The sequence below is a fragment of the Lolium rigidum genome, chromosome 7 (assembly GCF_022539505.1).
Source record: "Lolium rigidum isolate FL_2022 chromosome 7, APGP_CSIRO_Lrig_0.1, whole genome shotgun sequence".
In the NCBI taxonomy this organism is placed as follows: domain Eukaryota; kingdom Viridiplantae; phylum Streptophyta; class Magnoliopsida; order Poales; family Poaceae; genus Lolium; species Lolium rigidum.
The window spans coordinates 165,138,865-165,157,497 of NC_061514.1; the positions used below are offsets into that span (position 1 = coordinate 165,138,865).

The 18,633-nt window shown below is 50.7% G+C and overlaps 1 protein-coding gene across 1 annotated transcript; it reads left to right on the forward strand.

The window, feature by feature from the left end:
* The first annotated feature begins 17,336 nt into the window (after window positions 1-17,336).
* Window positions 17,337-18,044, forward strand: LOC124672233. Its single transcript, XM_047208498.1, has one exon. It carries the CDS (start codon window positions 17,337-17,339, stop codon window positions 18,042-18,044), a length of 708 nt encoding a protein of 235 aa, XP_047064454.1.
* Window positions 18,045-18,633: the final 589 nt, after the last annotated feature.

Here is an 18,633-nt window from a genome sequence, read left to right on the forward strand (position 1 = left end):
AGCGGGTGTCCCATTCCATGCCCCCCAGATGGGATTCCAGGTGAATAGGTTCCACTTCCACAGACTCAGAGTATGTAAAAACGTCGACAAAGCTAGCCGAAAGAATGTTGGTGCTGTACTCTCTGAAGAAGCCCATGATAAAGAGATCCTGTGTTTCCGGATGGAGCCGGAACAGTTTCAAGATCCAGAGCCGCAGATCGGCCAATGACATGGGGCGGGGTTGCGGCAGCTCGGCGACTATGTGGGCTCGTCCGTTCAGAGCTTCTCCCCTTAGAGAAAAGCAATGTGACTCTATATGGCCGTAGTACACAGGGATGCGATTCGTGCTGTAGTCCTACAAAATATGCATGGAATCAGATTAAGAAGTAGTAATCCGTAGGAAGCAAGCAGGATTTTGGGGGGCAGGGCTATGAATCTGTGATGGATGAGTGTTGTAAATAGAAGAACCTGTGTCCTCCGGCGCCTCCGATTCCGAGCGGCCGCCGGGGCCTTCCGCTTCCTCGTGCTGGTGGTGGCACGGGCACCCTGCGAGCTCGAAAGACGCAGTACGAACTTCAACAAACGGAGAACGGAGAAGGGGAATCGAGTGACACAAAGAAGGCGGCGAGTAGAGAACGTACGGGGCTGGAGTCGGAGGAGGCGCACGGTTCTGCACCTGCCGCGCGGCGGGAGGAGCCCTCGCGTTTGCCGATGGACGGATTCGTCGGAGGCAGGCGCTGCTCGGCGTCGACGGTGTTCAGCCTCAGCTACTGGGGGAAGGGGGGAGTTTCCCTCCATTTTCTCGCGTTTTCCCTCCATTTTTTCGGGTGGAAGACCGCCGGTCTGATGTTTGGGCAGGCTTTGCTGTTTCGGCTGAGTGTTCTTTTTGGGCCTCTGTGAAGAAAGATCCTCTATTTGGGACCTGGGAGTATGATGGAAATGGGGGCCTATGTGTCGCGGCCCACTCAACTGGTAATGCTGACACCAATAGCAACATGGTGCTTACGTGGGCATGCCATCATTTAACTATTTTTTCTGCTAAACAATGACAGCTTCATGAACGAACCATGTTGGGATGTTCATGTACTGAATTTTTATTGAAATTATGTATTTTTTCTTTTAATTCTTAGACCACTTCATTTTTTTGCAAAAATATCACTCTATCGTGCTAGGTGACAATGATAAGGCCGTGGCACGGCACCATTTGAATTGGCGTGGAGGTATAATGTTGGCGCCACGTGGATTGGCACGGAGACGGAGGAGCTATTCAAGTTAAGCTCGACGCCAACAGAATTGGCGCTGCATGCATCAATGAAGCATCAGATACTGGAGCTGCACTTCTAACATCAACTCTGCACGAGACGTGAAGAACTGATACATTCGCTCATGTATGTAACGAATAGTGCAAGATGGCAGACAAAATTAGGGCTATAGGCATACCTTGCTTAGGGAAGAACGCTGGAGGGCTCGCTTGATCTCTGTTGGCAGCGAGCGGCTATCCAGGGCGAGGCTCTCCAGAGCAGGTTCTGTCTTCTGAATACACTTACTAACACTTGGCTTATAGAGAGATGATGCACTAGCCTGACCCCTAAAGATTTGTGTTCACCTTTTAGAGACTCGGTTTGATGATCATGAAATTAACTATCATAGTAGACATATACTGTACAGAAAAACACTGTTGAGAAGTAAAACTTTTGATCTACTATATACAGACATTTTTTATCTAATTCATTCGTTCCAAATTAATTAATGCGGATTTTTCTAGATTTACATGTATTTAGACGCGTTTTAGTGTGCACGATACATGGCTAGATAAATATGAGCCAATTAGTTCGGAACAGTACCACATATCTCATGGGTTAGCGACATGGAAAGCAGAAGCATCATCCTGAGATCGCAAAAATCATATACTGAAAGCAATAGCAGAAACATGCCAGTGATGCTCACCAGATAAGCACGACGTGCTGTGTTGGAGCATCAAGATGAAGTCAAACTGTCTCGCTGCATGCTCAGCAGTCTCATGATCTAGATCCAGATCGCGCAATTAGCTATACACTTGTGCAGATGAGTTTGCCGCCAATAACTGAGACATGACAGGATGCCCATAAGATCAACTAGAAACTCGCGAGGGGGCTGTTAGAGATGCTTCACCCCGATCGAACATATATAAAAAGAAATCAGCTTGTCAAGGAGATGGGTGGCATTTGTCACAGCAGCGCAACACTTTATCCTCGACAATATTCTTCCTGTCTATAGGGTCAGACTGTGGCTTCTGCTTTAGTTCGGTTATATAAAGAGGTAAGCCATATTACCAGGTCAGCACCATTCCATTACAGGTCCGCTCCTCTTCTCTTCCATTTCCCAGATAAAACTAGCACTCTTCAGCTTCCACTCAAGAGCAGCTGCAGATCCTTCCACGACCATTGCAACGATGCTCGACAGCTTCAAGAGGCTTGGAGGTGTGTACAGAAACATTGATGAGGCCATGTGCCAACTTAGCCTTTCCAAGCAACACCAAAGGGAAGCAGTGGAGCTGGAGCTCGCACACTCTATTGTAGTGCTCAACCTCTGCAACGCCATGCAAGGTAGCTTTTCTGAGCTTAAGACAAGCACACAAGAAATGCAATTGGCTCTCAAGAGAGGAGATGATGCAGATGTTCATGCCAAGATCTAGTTCTACACCTGTGTGACCAAGAAGGCACAAAGACAGTTCAAGAAGATCAGTAAGAAGTCTAATCATCCTGACCAGGAGAGCTGAAGGGTGGTCTAGTTGTTGGCTGAAGCAAGAGAGGTTGCTATCTCAATGCTCGAGTCATCCTTGCAGCTTCTGACAAAGCAATGTGTGATGCCGAGTTCTACCAAGTGGTCTTTTGTCTCCAAGACATTCCAGAAGAAAAGAGGCGCATTCAACGAGGAGCAATTAGGAGCACTGGAGTTGGACATTGTTGATCTTGAGAGCGGAGTCGAGACTTTGTTCAGGAGATTGATCCAGAAGAGAGTTTCTCTTCTCAATACTCCGAGGTTTTAGATAGATAAAACACCAACTCTGATCCCATGTGAATGTGATTGGCATCCACCTTTTAGAGGATTCAGTGATCACCCCAACAATTTTCCAATATGTAAATTAGAGGAATTGTACAAAAGATGGGTCAAGTGAGAAACATAACAAATTGTTGGTCCATTTTGTTGTGTCGATTTTAGTTTTGCTGCAAGCTGTGGTACATCATCCAAGTCTGGAGCAGTTAGTTTCAATTAACTTCCCAGGAAAAGATAAATGCACTAGGAAGAACAGTAGATGCTAACCGTTGTTACCTTCATAGGAGCACTTAGCACACATTATTCAAGCTAAGCTGTGCACAGCTTTACTATGAGGTGCCATGTTTTTCAGATGCGCTGTGTTGGCTCAACAACGAGCAACAAATCCCTGTGTGGTGGATCTAGATACTTCCACGTTATTGAGATGCGATGTGTTGGCTCAACAATGAGCAAGGATCTTTGCACGATGGATCTGGCGCTCCATAGATAAAACAAGACAGCTCCAAACTACAAGGTTGAGCACTCAATGCTCAGTTATGAAATCCATTACAATACATCAAGAGAGTGTAATTATGCCAAGTCAACCAGTAGAGAACTAGAGATACCCTGCTGATTCTTGTTGCCAATAGATGAACATGACAATGTGATAGCTAATTGGGAGGGTCACTATGGCACTAAAAAACTGAATACACATGATTGATGACAGATTCCATGTGCTGCTGCCAGAACTAATATCTTGAGAGGCAGTATTTCAGAAATGAGGTGGCAAAATTCGATTTGTCTACCATCCAAATGATGCTGTCCCATATGCTTCTTTGTATAAATAGGCCTCATCAGAAAGCTCAAAACATCAAAACCACATTAGCTATCTCATTCTCATTACCTCAAACTCAAGAGTCAATACAAAGAGAATACTTTCAGCAAGAGATATGGCTAGCCATCTAAGATCAGTTAGCTTGCCCTCTAGGCCTCACCGCGAAGTTGAAGAGGAGCTTTGCAGCCTAGAGGCATGCATCTCTTCACCCTCCTTGGCCATCGAGACAATCTATGATTGTTTTTCGAGGCTTGGAGACATGTACTGCTCTATCGAGGAGATCATGTGCTTGCCAAGCAACCAAGTTTGCTCCTCCCTGCAAAGGAAGATGTTGGATGGAGAAATGGAATGCTCACTTGAGCTATTAGATCTCTGCAATGCGATGCATGCAGACTTCGCTGAGTTGAAGGACATCATCCAAGACCTGCAAGTGGCTATCCGAAAAGGAGATGATGCAACCATTCAAGTCGGGATCCAGTCTTACTCTCGTTTATTGAAGAAGGCGAAGAAGCATTTTAAGAAGACTGCGAAGATGGTTACTTCATACAAGGAAGATTGCAGGATGGTCAGATTGTTGAGCGAGGCTAGAGAGATCACCACCTCTCTGCTCGAGTCAACATTGCATCTCTCGTCCAAGCAAATCGCTACGCCAAAACAGTCTCTCGTCTCCAAGGCATTCCAGAAGAAAAACTCAGTTGTGTGCAAGGAGGAGCAGATGCAGACTCTAGGTTGCAGCATCACAGATCTAGAGGCAGGAGTGGGACTTCTGTTCCGGAGACTGGTCCAGAACAGAGTTACTCTCCTAAACATTCTTAGTGTATAGTCAATCACTCTTGACACCGTGCGATTAGCATCCGCCTTTTAAAGGATTCGCTGATCCTTCCAATTGTATATGTAGAAATGTACATAAACATACAGAAAAAGAAGAAGTTTTGACCTATGAACAGTCTGAAACCAATCCTTGATTTTTTCACGATACAATTATGTGATGCCTATCTCATGGCCTTGGTGCTTTATGATGGCTATAAAGCAGAAAATACAGATTATGAATCACGAACTATGTGGCTCATTAGTCATAACAATTTTCCCCTCTTTGAAATATTGTACAGTCAACATGACCTGCTCTGGAAATAAATAGTTACAGCCCACTGGCAAACTTTTTAGTCTTGGTTGCATACCCCCTGCACTGATCGATACCTCTTTGATGGGTTAACTAGCCATGGTGCCTGACCCACTGTTTGATAGGCTTTGCTGTGTATCAATAAAACATGCCAGATCCAAGCTGTCCACGACTCTAAAGAAACTGTAATTCGAAGAACATGGTAGACTGCTGGGTTGGCTGCCATGGTTGTTGCAGTCTGGACATACTATTTCACTGTGTTTTTTGGTTGGCATGATATATCTTTGGAATTAAACCTAATACGGAGTATATCTTAAAAATAAACCTTGAGAAAGAAGAGGTAAGGTCTGTTCAAGGAGGTAACTGCTATTTATTTTCTGAAGAGCTACTTAGATGGTTAAGAACCATCTGATGACTCGCTCAATGAGTGGCAATTTTATATGTGAATAAGCACAAAGTACAATGCACATAACGTGACTAAACTGAGAGTCTGAGAGTTGACTCTTACATATTTTAGGATCACAATTATCCATTGCATTCGAGGATAATGCATAGTGGTGACCTTATTGTACTGCATTTTAATACCAACAAAATATGTTGAGAGTCTGAGAGTTGACTCTTACATATTTTAGGATCACAATTATCCATTGCATTCGAGGATAATGCATAGTTGATATGGGCACGGAGGCCTATGTGGAGCCTAATTTCAGGACTCCACCAAGCTAGGTGGTACGCCATCGAGGATTCAGGAGTGACACGCTAGGACGACCTAATAATTAAGTCTAAGGTTGTGTCATTCATTCTATGTTAGGAAATAATGTAGCCAGGTCATGTGGTGGGCTAAATTAGGGTTATTAGTGAGTCAGTTGGATTTGGGCCTGTCCAATCCAACTAGGGTTAGGCTCATAGAGGGGCGCCCCAGCCCAGCAAGGGCTGGCCGGCCATCTCCCCCTCATATAAGGAGGTGGGGCGGCTAGGGTTTAGGAACTTCAAGTTTAGTCTAAAAGTTAGGTTATACCTAGTTACGTGTGTTCACATGTATCATCCCTTCGGGGGTACGGCGCTGCCGTTTATCTATTATATCCGCTGCGAAGGTTCTTGTGTTCATCAAGGATTGTCTAGCTCGAGGTTTGAGGCGTATCGTTCATCGATCCGTTGCTTGCTGGATTCGTTCCCTCTTCTCCAGGCTGCGTTCATCGCGTTGTTGGGAGGAATTACTACCCCAGGTTCTCGCTGTGAAAGATCGGGCATCAACCTAGGTGGATCTGCTGGGATTCCCCTTATCATCTGGTATCAGCTTTCTGGGTTGCTCACAGCAAGGTTTTGTTGATCGATCTCTTTGGATCGGTTTGCATTGGAGAAGATTGGCTTTAGATCGGAGGAGTTTGGCTCTCGGTCGAAGGAGGTTGGTTGGAGGAAGTTTGGAGCAGTTGTGGTACAGTTTGCAGGTCATCCATGGCTGTTTCGGAGGTCAAGCTCGTGAAAAATCGAGGCAGAAATCGGGAAGAAGACGCAGATTCGCGACCCGCTCCGGTCACCAGGCCGGTTGACCGGGCCCTGGGCCGGCCGGGCCGGTCCAAACCGGCCCATTTGCTGGTGCCAACCGGCCACGATACTGAGCCGGCCAGCCGAACCGCCGGTCGCTAGGCCGGTCAGACCGGACCCCAGGCCGGTCATGCCGGCGCCCAGGCCGGTCCAACCGGGCCTTGGGCTGGCCCAACCGGTCCCCAGGCCGGTCCAACCGGGCCCTGGGCCGGACAGGCTGCTGATGATGCTGTGGTTTCTCCGGCGATGCTGGCTGCTGCTGATGTTGTTCCGTCTCCGGCGTCGTTAGCTGATGATATCGCTGTTCTTGCTTCGTTTTCCGACGATAAGCTTGGCATACGGTGTTCGCGTGGCACGAAGTCCGGTTATGTGTTCAATGATTACCTTGACATGCGGAAGGGCGTACAGCGTCATGTGTCCAAACTAAAGTGGTATTTACACCATTATGCGACAGTTGAGGAATATGAACAATGGGAAAGGAACATGGAATTGGGTTTCATTCGTTGTCGCCGATACGGAGGAAAGTTCACTGGTTATGATGCATATATTCTCGCTCACCGGCGTGTCGACGAGGAGTTGTATGATTATTGGTGTGATGCGGTTGACAGAGGAGAAGTTGATTATACTTGGAAGGACTTCAAGACTTTTCTTCGTGGAGGGTTATGGTTACCGTTGGAGGAACGTGCGCGGCCATCCGGAGTTGTGCATGCAATCAAGGAAGTGGGAAAGTGCATAGTTCCTATTCAGGAGGTTGTTCCACTACCAACAGTTACTGAGGGCGAGGTGATATCTTCAGAAGAGAGGAAACCTGGCTCTGATACCAAGAGCACTATTGTGACTGTTGAGGAGGATGTACCATTGAGCGGGCTGAATATGCAACTCAAGAAGGTACAAGATGATGCTTGCAAGGCAGTTGACAAAGTTCAGCGGTGGAGTTTGTTTCAGACTCAGTGCATTATCAAGGGCAAGGCTTGCAAGTTGATGATTGATGGTGGCAGCTGTACTAATGGCATTAGCAAGGCGATGGTGGCAGCGTTGGGGTTGTCTACATGGCGTCTTCCTAAACCTAAACGTCTTGAGTGGTTGAATAGCTGTGGTATGCTGAAGATTACTCGCAAGGTGCATGTGCCATTTACACTTGATGATTATGTTGATGAGATAGAGTGCGATGTGTTGCCATTGGAGGTGTGTGGATTGCTACTTGGGCGTCCTTGGCAGTATGATCGCAATGTGACACATGCTGGGAGAGCAAATACATATTCTTTTATGCATGGAGGCAAACAACGGACTTTGAAGCCTTTGGGTGATGATCATATCAAGTCCGATGTGGAGTTAGTGGTGCGTAAGGAGAAGTTGCACAAACCTAAAGTGCAGCTAAAGGTGCATGATGTTCCGAGCATCGATGTTGGTGATGTTTCAGCCATGCCTGTAGATGACAAGCCAGTTCTTGTTGGTGACAAGCCGGATGAAGCTACACTTGTTGTTGATGTGGATGTTGCAGCATGTGCTACAGTTCCAGTTTGTGTTGATGCCAGTATACAGACTGATGATGTTTGTGCTGATGATATTTCAGTACATGTGGCGCAGATGCGCGTGGGAGGAGTGGGAGGCGAGCGCGTCAGTGGAGACAGTGGGCAGCGGCACTACCGTGCTAGGAGTACTGCAGTCCAGTTTTCCGCGACACTGCGGATGCATCGAGGCAAGGATGGACGTGTGAGACATCTATGTGGTCCAGGAATTACACATCTTGTGCAGGGTCATGTGCAGCGACACAGGGGTCCATCAAAACCTCGCAAGAAGAAGAAGGTATTGGCGCCGGAGTCCAAGCTCATATGGAGAAGAAAGGAGGCGCCAAGTGCTGTATCAAGTCAAGAAGGCCGCGAGGGAGGATGTGGTGTGGAAGGCAAGCAAGACTTGAGGACGGCGAGGACGTGTCATGTTCATATCACGTCACCTTTTCCAGAAGACCCTCACGCGTTGGGGACAACGCTTCTTGAAGGGGGGGAGGATGATATGGGCACGGAGGCCTATGTGGAGCCTAATTTCAGGACTCCACCAAGCTAGGTGGTACGCCATCGAGGATTCAGGAGTGACACGCTAGGACGACCTACGCCATGTAATAATTAAGTCTAAGGTTGTGTCATTCATTCTATGTTAGGAAATAATGTAGCCAGGTCATGTGGTAGGCCAAATTAGGATTATTAGTGAGTCAGTTGGATTTGGGCCTGTCCAATCCAACTAGGGTTAGGCCCATAGAGGGGCGCCCCAGCCCAGCAAGGGCTGGCCGGCCACCTCCCCCTCATATAAGGAGGTGGGGCGGCTAGGGTTCTCGCTGATAAGAGAGTTGTGCTTGCTGGATTCGTTCATCGATCCGTTGCTTGCTGGATTCATCGATCCGTTGCTTGCTGGATTCGTTCCCTCTTCTCCAGGTTGCGTTCATCGCATTGTTGGGAGGAATTACTAACCCAGGTTCTCGCTGTGAAAGATCGGGCATCAACCTAGGTGGATCTGCTGGGATTCCCCTTATCAATAGTGGTGACCTTATTGTACTGCATTTTAATACCAACAAAATATGTTGGACTTACATGCAACAATGAAGCATCAGAAACTGGAACTGCAATTCTAACATCAACTTTGCACAAAACGCAAAGTTCTCCGAGACCATGGAAATAGCAAACTGATATATTTACTAATGTATGTAACGAACGGAACAAGATAGCTGACAAAACTAGTGTTATGACCGGTTTGTCTTTAGCAGGAAGAAGCCCATTAATGGGCCTAAATTAGGGGCTTAGCCCATTTATCTTTATGTCATTAGCCTATATATATCCCTGTAATCCTACGTGAAGGCAAGCAATAATCAATCTATTATTGCCAACTCCCAGAGGAGTTGGCGTTCCAAACCCTAGCCGCCACCCCTCCACCGTGCGCCCCCCTCCCCCTCCCTCACGACGGCGGCTGGCCGCCGGCGCCGCCTCCCTCCCCCGCGATCCGTGCACTTCCACCCTTACAACCTACGTCCCTAGCCTGGTAGACCCGAGTCTCTACCAATTTGGTATCAGATTCCTTGGTTGCGATCATGTCTTCGGGCCAACCCGCCGCCACCGTCGCTGCCACCTCCGAGACGCTGCCGGCCTCCACCGCCGCCGCGCACGTGGCGCCGGGCGCCGAGCCGCCCCCCGTCCTCTCCCCGGCGGAGTTGTCTGCGGCCGTCCGCGACCTCACCATGGCGGTCGCCAACCTGCTGACGTACCTCCAGGGCCCCACCACCCCACCAACGCAACCATCGGCCGCCGCCTTCACGCCCGCTGCCACCCTCCCGGCACCACCGCCGGCCTCCACCGGCTACCCGCAGGGGGTGCCGATAGCCCAAATTCGGTTCCCACCCTCGCCGTCGCAGCGCCCGGCGTGGCTCGACGCACCCGTCTTCGCCACGGCGCCCGCCCACCCCACGTTGCTGCAACCGTCAGCGTCACCATCGACGACGGCCCTCGGGGGATTCACCGGTTATGCCGACCCCTACGCGGGGGGGGGGGGGTCCCTGATGCAGCACTAGACCGTTGTGCCGCCCGCTGCATAGCCGCCTCGTTTCTCCAAACTGGAGTTCGCCGCATACGACGGCACCGTCGACCCCCTAAACTGGCCAGTTTTTCCGAGGCCAGCGGACACTGGCGTCCGACCGCACCTGGATCGCCTCCTACCACCTCCGCGGAGCCGCATAGACGTGGTACTACGCACTCGAGCAGGACGAGGGCGGGATGCCTCCGTGGGAGCGCTGCCACGACCTCTGCCTCCTCCGTTTCGGTCCACCGATCCGCGGGAGCCGGCTGGCCGAGCTCGGCCGCCTTCCCTTCACCTCCTCGGTGCAGGACTTCGCTGACCGTTTCCAGACATTGGCATGACATGCGCCCGGCGTCACGGCTCGCCAACGCGCCGACCTATTCGTCGGCGGCCTGCCAGACCACATCCGCGTCGACGTGGAGATGCGTGAGCCACCGGACTTGCAGACGGCCATGTACTACGCGCGCGCTTACGAGCAGCGCGCCCTCGCCATGCAGCAGGCGTTCCAAGGACGGGGCGCGCGACCACCACCACGGGCCGCCCCGGCCCCGGCAGTCCCCGCTAAGCCACGCCCGGCCCTGCCGACCGCTCCTCCCGGGGAGCCTACTGCACCGACACGCCCTTTCCGCCGCTTGACGTCGGCCGAGCAGCTCGAGCGGCGCCGCAAGGGCTTGTGCTTCAACTGCGACGAGACATACGCGCCGGGCCACGTGTGCGCCCGCCTCTTCTACTTGGAGGCCGTCGACGACGGGGACGTGGAGGTCCTCACCGCCGAGATCGCTGCTTCGATGCTCTTCGAGGCCGGTGTCACGACCTACGGGCCGGTCGACGTTACCTCCTTTGTCGTCTCCCTCCACGCACCGACGGGCATCAAGACGCCGAAGACCATGCTGCTCCCGGTGACTATCAATGGGGAGTGCCTCACCGCGCTCGTCGATAGGGCTCGGCGCATAACTTTCTGTCCGAGGCCGCCATGCGCCGCCTCGCCTTACAGCCCTCGGGCGCCGAAACTCTCAGCGTCACCGTCGCCAACGGGGACCGCCTGGCTTGCCAATGTGTGGCACGGCAGGTCCCGTCCTCATAGGCGACGAGCCCTTCTCCATCGACTACATCGGCATCGACTTGGGCTGCTACGACTTCATCCTCGGCGTCGACTTCCTTTCCACACTCGGTCCTATACTTTGGGACTTCGACGTGCTGACCCTCATCTTCTGGCGCGGAGGAGTCCGCCGCGTCCAGTGGACGGGCATCGGCGGCACCACACCTACGACGCCCCAGCTTTAGCTGATGGCGGCAGCTCTCGACGAGGCGCACCCCCTCCTGGCCGACCTCCTGCAGCAGCACAGCGACGTCTTCGACGAGCCACAGGGCCTTCCACCGGCGCGGCCCTGCGACCACCGCATCCACCTGCTGCCCGACACGGCACCTGTCGCCGTGCGCCCGTACCGCTACCCACAGCTGCAGAAGGACGAGCTCGATCGCCAGGTGGCGGTCATGCTCGCGCAGGGCATTATCCGGATTTCGACGTCGCCGTTCTCCGCCCCGGTACTCCTTGTGCGCAAGACCGATGGCACCTGGCGCTTCTGCATCGACTATCGCGCCCTCAACACCCTGACGTCCAAGGACAAGTTCCCCATCCCCGTTGTGGATGAACTCTTGGACGAGCTACACGGCGCGCGCTTCTTCACCAAGCTTGACCCGCGCTCAGGCTATCACCAGGTGCGGATGCATGCGGCCGACATCGAGAAGGCGGTGTTCCGGACTCATCATGGCCACTTCGAGTTTTTGGTGATGCCTTTCGGCCTCTCCAATGCGCCGACGACTTTCCAGGCCTTGATGAACGACGTGCTCAGGCCCTACTTACGCCGCTTTGTGCTTGTTTTCTTCGATGACATTCTTATATACAGTGCATCGTGGGCGGAGCACCTACAACACGTGGCCATCATCTTCAACGAGCTTCGAGCGCATCGTCTCCACCTCAAGCGCTCGAAGTGCTCGTTTGGCACGACCTCCGTCGCATACTTGGGCCACATCATCTCGGCGAACGGTGTCGCGATGGACGCCGACAAGATCGCTGCCGTCGCCGCGTGGCCGACCCCGCAGTCTCCGCGGGCTCTCCGCGGCTTCTTGGGCCTCGCCGAGTACTACCGGAAGTACATCCGAGACTTCGGCCTCATCGCTGCGCCACTGACGCGTCTACTTCGACGCGACGCCTTCTCCTGGGACGAGGAGGCAACTACGGCCTTCGAGGCCCTTCAGCGGGCTCTCACGACAGGCCCCGTCCACCAGATGCCGGACTTCGACATGCCGTTCGTGGTGGACTGCGATGCCTTTGGCATTGGCTTCGGCGCCGTCCTCCACTAGGGCGAGGGGCCGCTGGCCTTCTTCAGCCGACCCTACGCTCCTCGCCACCACAAGCTTGCGGCATACGAGCGCGAGCTGATCGGGTTGGTCCAGGATGTGCGCCACTGGCTCCCTTACCTCTGGGGCCGGTCGTTCAGGGTGCGCACGGACCACTACAGCCTCAAGTTCTTGCTAGACCAGTGCCTCTCCACAGTTCCACAACACTAGTGGATCAGCAAGCTCTTCGGCTTCGACTTCACCGTGGAGTACCGGCCCGGCCGTCTCAACACGGTTGCCGACGCCCTATCCCGCCGCGACACTGAGGATGTTGCAGACGACGTTGCCACGGCGGGCGCCGTCCTGTGCATCCGTTCTGGACCGTCCTTCACCTTCATCGACGACGTCCGCCGTGCGACGGCCACGGCCGCGGACGCCCAGACACTCCGCGGGCGCCTCACCGACGGCGACTTGGGGGCGCCTTGGCGCCTTGATGACGGGCTCCTGCTACACGGACGCCGCATCTTCGTGCCCGCCCATGGCGACCTGCGCCAATAGGTCCTGCCGCTGGCACACTCCGCAGGACATGAGGGCGTGCAGAAGACCCTCCATCACCTCCTCGCTGATTTCTACATCCCCGGGGATGGTGCGCTCGTCCGTGATTGGGTGCGGTCATGCGTGACGTGCCAGCGGAACAAGACGGAGACGCTGCGACCAGCGGGTATGCTGCAGCCGCTGGACGTACGCTCCCAGGTGTGGGCGGATATCTCCATGGACTTCATCGAGGGCCTTCCCAAGGTGGGCAGCAAGTCCGCCATCCTCACGGTGGTTGACCGCTTCTCCAAGTACGCGCACTTCATCGCCCTCGGCCACCCATATCCAGCCGCGTCCGTGCCGCGGGCCTTCTTCGATGGCATCGTCTGCCTCCACGGATTTCCTTCATCCATCGTCAGCGATCGTGATCCTGTGTTCACTGGTCACGTCTGGCGGGATCTTTTTCGGATGGCGGGCGTGAAGCTCCGCATGAGCACGACGTTCCACCCTCAGACCGACGGCCAGTCCGAGGTGGTCAACAAGGTGATCGCCATGTATTTGCGATGCGTGACGGGTGATCGACCACGAGCTTGGGTGGATTGGCTGCCATGGGCGGAGTACTGCTACAACACCTCCTATCACTCCGCCCTGCATGCCACGCCTTTTGAGGTGGTCTACGGGCGACCGCCGCCGGCGATGCTCCCTTATGAGCCGAGCACGGCTCAAACCGAGATGGCGGGCGACCTGCTTCGCACCAGCGATGAGATCCTGACTGAGGCGCGTCAGCGTCTTCTCCAAGCACAGCAGCTGGCTCGGAAGTACTATGATGCTCATCACCGCGAGGCGGAGTTCGCGGTGGGGGATTGGGTTTGGCTGCGCCTCCTTCACAGGACCACGCAGTCCCTGGACCCACGCTCCAAGCGCAAGTTGGGACCCCGCTACGCCGGTCCTTTTCGAGTGCTGGAACGAGTTGGCACACTCGCATACCGCTTGGAGTTGCCGGCTGCATCGCGCCTACATGACGTCTTCCATGTCGGCCTACTCAAGGCCTACCGCGGGGACCCGCCGGCAGTGACGCCGGACCTTCCCCCTACTGCAGATGGTCGTCTTCTGCCAGCTCCAGCCATAGTGGCGAAGGTGATGCAGCCGCAACAGCGTCGCGTCGTGTGGCAGGTTCTGGTGCAGTGGGCCGGTCTGCCAGAAGAGGAGGCCACTTGGGAGAAGCTCGAGGAGTTCCGCCAGCAGTTTCCAGATGTTCAGCTCGAGGACGAGTTGTTTGTGAAGGCGGGGAGAGATGTTATGACCGGTTTGTCTTATAGCAGGAAGAAGCCCATTAGTGGGCCTAAATTAGGGGCTTAGCCCATTTATCTTTATGTCATTAGCCTATACATATCCCTGTAATCCTACAGGCAAGCAATAATCAATCTATTATTGCCAACTCCCAGAGGAGTTGGCGTTCCAAACCCTAGCCGCCACCCCTCCACCGCGCGCCGCCCTCCCCCTCCCTCACGACGGCGGCTGGCCGCCGGCGCCTCCCTCCCCCGCGATCCGTGCACTTCCACCCCTACAACCTACGTCCCCGTCCTGGTAGACCCCGAGTCTCTACCAACTAGGGATATAGGCATACCTCACTTAGGGAAGAACGTTGGAGGGCTTGCTTGATCACGGTCAGCAGTGGGCGACCATCCAGGGCGAGGCTCTCCGGAGCAGGGTCTGTCTAATGAATACACTTGGCTTGTAGAGAGATGATGCACCAACTATGATCCCTAGAGATTGGCTTTTACCTTTTAGAAGCTCGAATTGATGATCATAAAATCAACTTTCACAGTAGACATATACTGAATAGAAACACTCCGTTGTGAAGCAAAACTTTTGATCTACTACATATAGACCTGAGACTACGTATGAATACTCAGCTACCTACAAGTTGGAGCTATGTAAGTTTAGTTCTTTCCTTTGAAACAAAATAATTCACTCCAAAAGGTCAATTATCAACCCTTATGGGAGCAATTGGTATAGAGAGTGTTCAAGTTTGCTTTTCAAATACTGTACAGAGGCTGAAATAATAAGGTCATCATGTTCAAATTTATGTAATATTTTGGTATATACAAGAACAAAAAAAAAAAGAGCTGAAGCCATTGCATTTATCTCAAGCCTCCATAACTACTAGAATGCAATCTCATTTATTAATTCATTTATACTTCGTGAAGGAGATCATAATAAGCACCACTCAACAATTACTCACTCCGTTCCATAATTCTTGCTGTGGTTTTAGTTCAAATTTGATCTACAATCACGACAAGAATTATGGAACTGAGGGAGTATTGTTTACTGATCAACTAGAAAATCCGCATGGCACAGATACTACTTGGTTAATTCCCCCATTGAAGAAGTGTTGGAGTGTGCACACATGACATGACCATCTCTTTACATTTTCCCTACAAAAACTGAAATATGATGCACTGATAGAATAACATCATCGATTGCAGCAATCATAGCCTGAATGGCAGAAACATGCCGGACACACTCAACAGATCAATACATCATGTTGCGTTTGAACCTCATCGTGAGATCATCAAACTGCTACTTCGCAATCAGGAACCAGATCTCTTCACTAATCGTTTTGCTGCACGCTCACTGGTTTCATGATCTGGATCTGGCATTAACTGGAACATGAATATGAAAGGTCTAGTTTGGAGCGCCTGGTGCGCCAACAGAGAATTGCATCATCCTGAGATCGCAAAAATCATATACTAAAAGCACTAGCAGACACACACCAGTGATGCTTACCAGGTAAGCACGACGTGCTGTGTTGGAGCCTCAAGATGAAGCCAAACTGCTCCTCTCATCATCTCGCTGCATGCTTAGCGATCTCATGATCTGGATCCAGATCTGGCAGTTAGCTATACACTTGTGCAGATGAGTTTGCCGCCAATAACTGAGACATGCCACGATGGCCATAAGATCAACTAGAAACTCAATGGGACTGTTAGAGATGCTTCTCATGCTGATCGAACATATAAAAAACATCAGCTTGTCGAGGAGATGGGTGGCATATGTCGCAGTAGCACACCAGTTGATCCTGGACAATATTCTTGCTGTCTATAGGGTCAGACGTGTGGCTTCTGCTTAGTTCGGTTATATAAAGAGGTAAGCCATAACGGGTCAGCACCATTCGAGTACAGCTCTGCTCCTCTTCTCTTCCATTTTCCAGATAAAAAGAACACTCTTCAGCTTCCACTCAAGACATGGCTTGACTTCAGCAAGACAGGTTGCCTACCTCAATGCTTGAGTCATCCATGGCAGTTTCTGTCCAAGAAAGCTGCGATGCTGAGTCCTACAAAGTAATCTTTTGTCTCCAAGAAATTCCAGAAGAAAAGATCCCCATTTGAGGAGGGGCAATTACAAACACTGGAGTTGGACATTGTTGATCTTGAGAGCGGAGTTGAGACTTTGTTCAGGAGATTGAGCAAGAGCAGAGTTTCTCTTCTCAATACTCCGAGCTTTTAGATAGATATAAAACACCAACTCTGATCTCATGTCATTGGCATCTACCTTTTAGAGGATTCGCTGATCACCACAGCAATTTTCCAATGTGTAAATTAGAGGAGTTGTACAGAAGATTTCTCAAGTGAGGAACATAAGAAATAATTGGTTCATTTCCTGATGTCGATTTTACTTTTCATGCATTTTGTGATACATCATCCAAGTCTGGAGCAGTTAGTTCCGATTAACTAAAAAAAGAAGATGCTGACCATTGCTAACTGTCTTAGCCCACATTATTCAAGCTAAGCTGTGCACAGATTTACTATGAGATGCCCTTTTATTCAGATGCGTTGTGTTGGCTAAACATCGAGCAGCAGATCCCTCTGCGGTGGATCTAGATACAACTAAGTTATTGAGATGCGATGTGTTAACTCAACAACAAGAGCCAGCTCCAAACCACAAGGTTGAGCACTCAAGTAGTATAAAATGTAAGGAATACAATGCACAGAAACTATTGTGTGATAATTAGATGGCACGCATGCCACTAATAATTAATGCTCGGTTAGGAATCAATTACAATATATCTAGGGCGTGCAATTATGCCAAGTCAATCAGTAGAGATACCTGCCGATTCTTGTTGCCAATAGATGGGACATGACAATGTGATAGCTAATTGGGAGGGTTGCTATGGCACTAAAAAACTGAATGCACATGAGTGGTGACAGATTCCGTGTGCTGCCTTTCAGAAATGAGGTGGCAAAATTCTGTTTGTCTACCATCCAAATGATGCTATCCCATATGCTTATTTTGTATAAATAGGCCTCATCAGAAAGCTCAAAACATCAAAACAACATTAGCTCTCTCATTCTCATCTCCTCAAACTCAAGAGTCAATACAAAGAGAAGACTTTCAGCAAGAGATATGGCTAGCCATCTAAGATCAGTTAGCTTGCCCTCTAGGCCTCACCGCGAAGTTGAAGAGGAGCTGTGCAGCCTAGAGGCATGCATCTCTTCACCCTCCTTGGCCATCGAGACAATCTCTGATTGTTTGTCGAGGCTTGGAGACATGTACTGCTCTATCGAGGAAATAATGTGCCTGCCCAGCAACCAAGTTTGCTCCTCCCAGCAAAGAAAGATGTTGGATGGAGAAATGGAATGCTCCCTTGAGCTCTTGGATCTCTGCAATGCAATGCACGCAGAGTTTGCCGAGTTGAAGAACATCATCCAAGACCTGGAAGTGGCTATCCGAAAAGGAGACGATGCAGGCGTTCAAGTCGGGATTCAGTCTTACTCTCGTTTATTGAAGAAGGCGAAGAAGCATTTTAAGAAGACCGCGAAGAAGGTTATTTCTTACAAGGAAGATTGCAGGATGGTCACATTGTTGAGCGAGGCTAGAGAGATCACCGTCTCTCTGCTCGAGTCAACACTTCATCTCTTGTCCAAGCAAATCATAACGCCAAAACAGTCTCTCATCTCCAAGGCATTCCAGAAGAAAAATTCAGTTTTGTGCAAGGAGGAGCAGATGCAGATGCTAGGTTGCAGCATCGGAGATCTTGAGGCTGGGGTAGGACTTCTGTTCCGGAGATTGGTCCAGAACAGAGTTACCCTCCTGAACATTCTTAGCGTATAGTCAATCACTCTTGACACCATGAGATTGGCATCCGCCTTTTAAAGGATTCGCTGATCCTTCCTATTTTGTATACGTAGAAAATGTACAGAAACTCCCTACAAATTGAGAAACAGAAGTTTTGACCTAATGAATAGTGTGAAACCAATCCTTGATTGTGTTCATTGATACGGTTATGTGATGCTGATATGATTGCCTTGGTGCTTGATGATGAATGTATAGCACAAAATCAAGATTGTGAATCACGAAGTATGTGCCTCATTAGTCATAGCAATTCCTTCCTCTTTGAAATCTTGCACGGTCAACATGATTTTCTCTGTAGAATAAACAGTTATAGTCCAGTGGCAAACTTTTTAGCGTCGGCTGTATCTGGCCAATACATGTTTGTAAATTTAACTGGATACTGCCTAACCCTTCATTAAGCTCCTAACTAGTGCCTGGTCCTTGTTCGATAGACTTTGCATTGTATCGATAATACAGGGCAGATCCAGGCTGGCCACAACGCTAATGAATCTGTAATTTGTAGAGCATGTTAGCTGGCTGGGTTGGCAGCATGGTTGTTCCACAGTCTGGACATAATTTTTCGTTGATT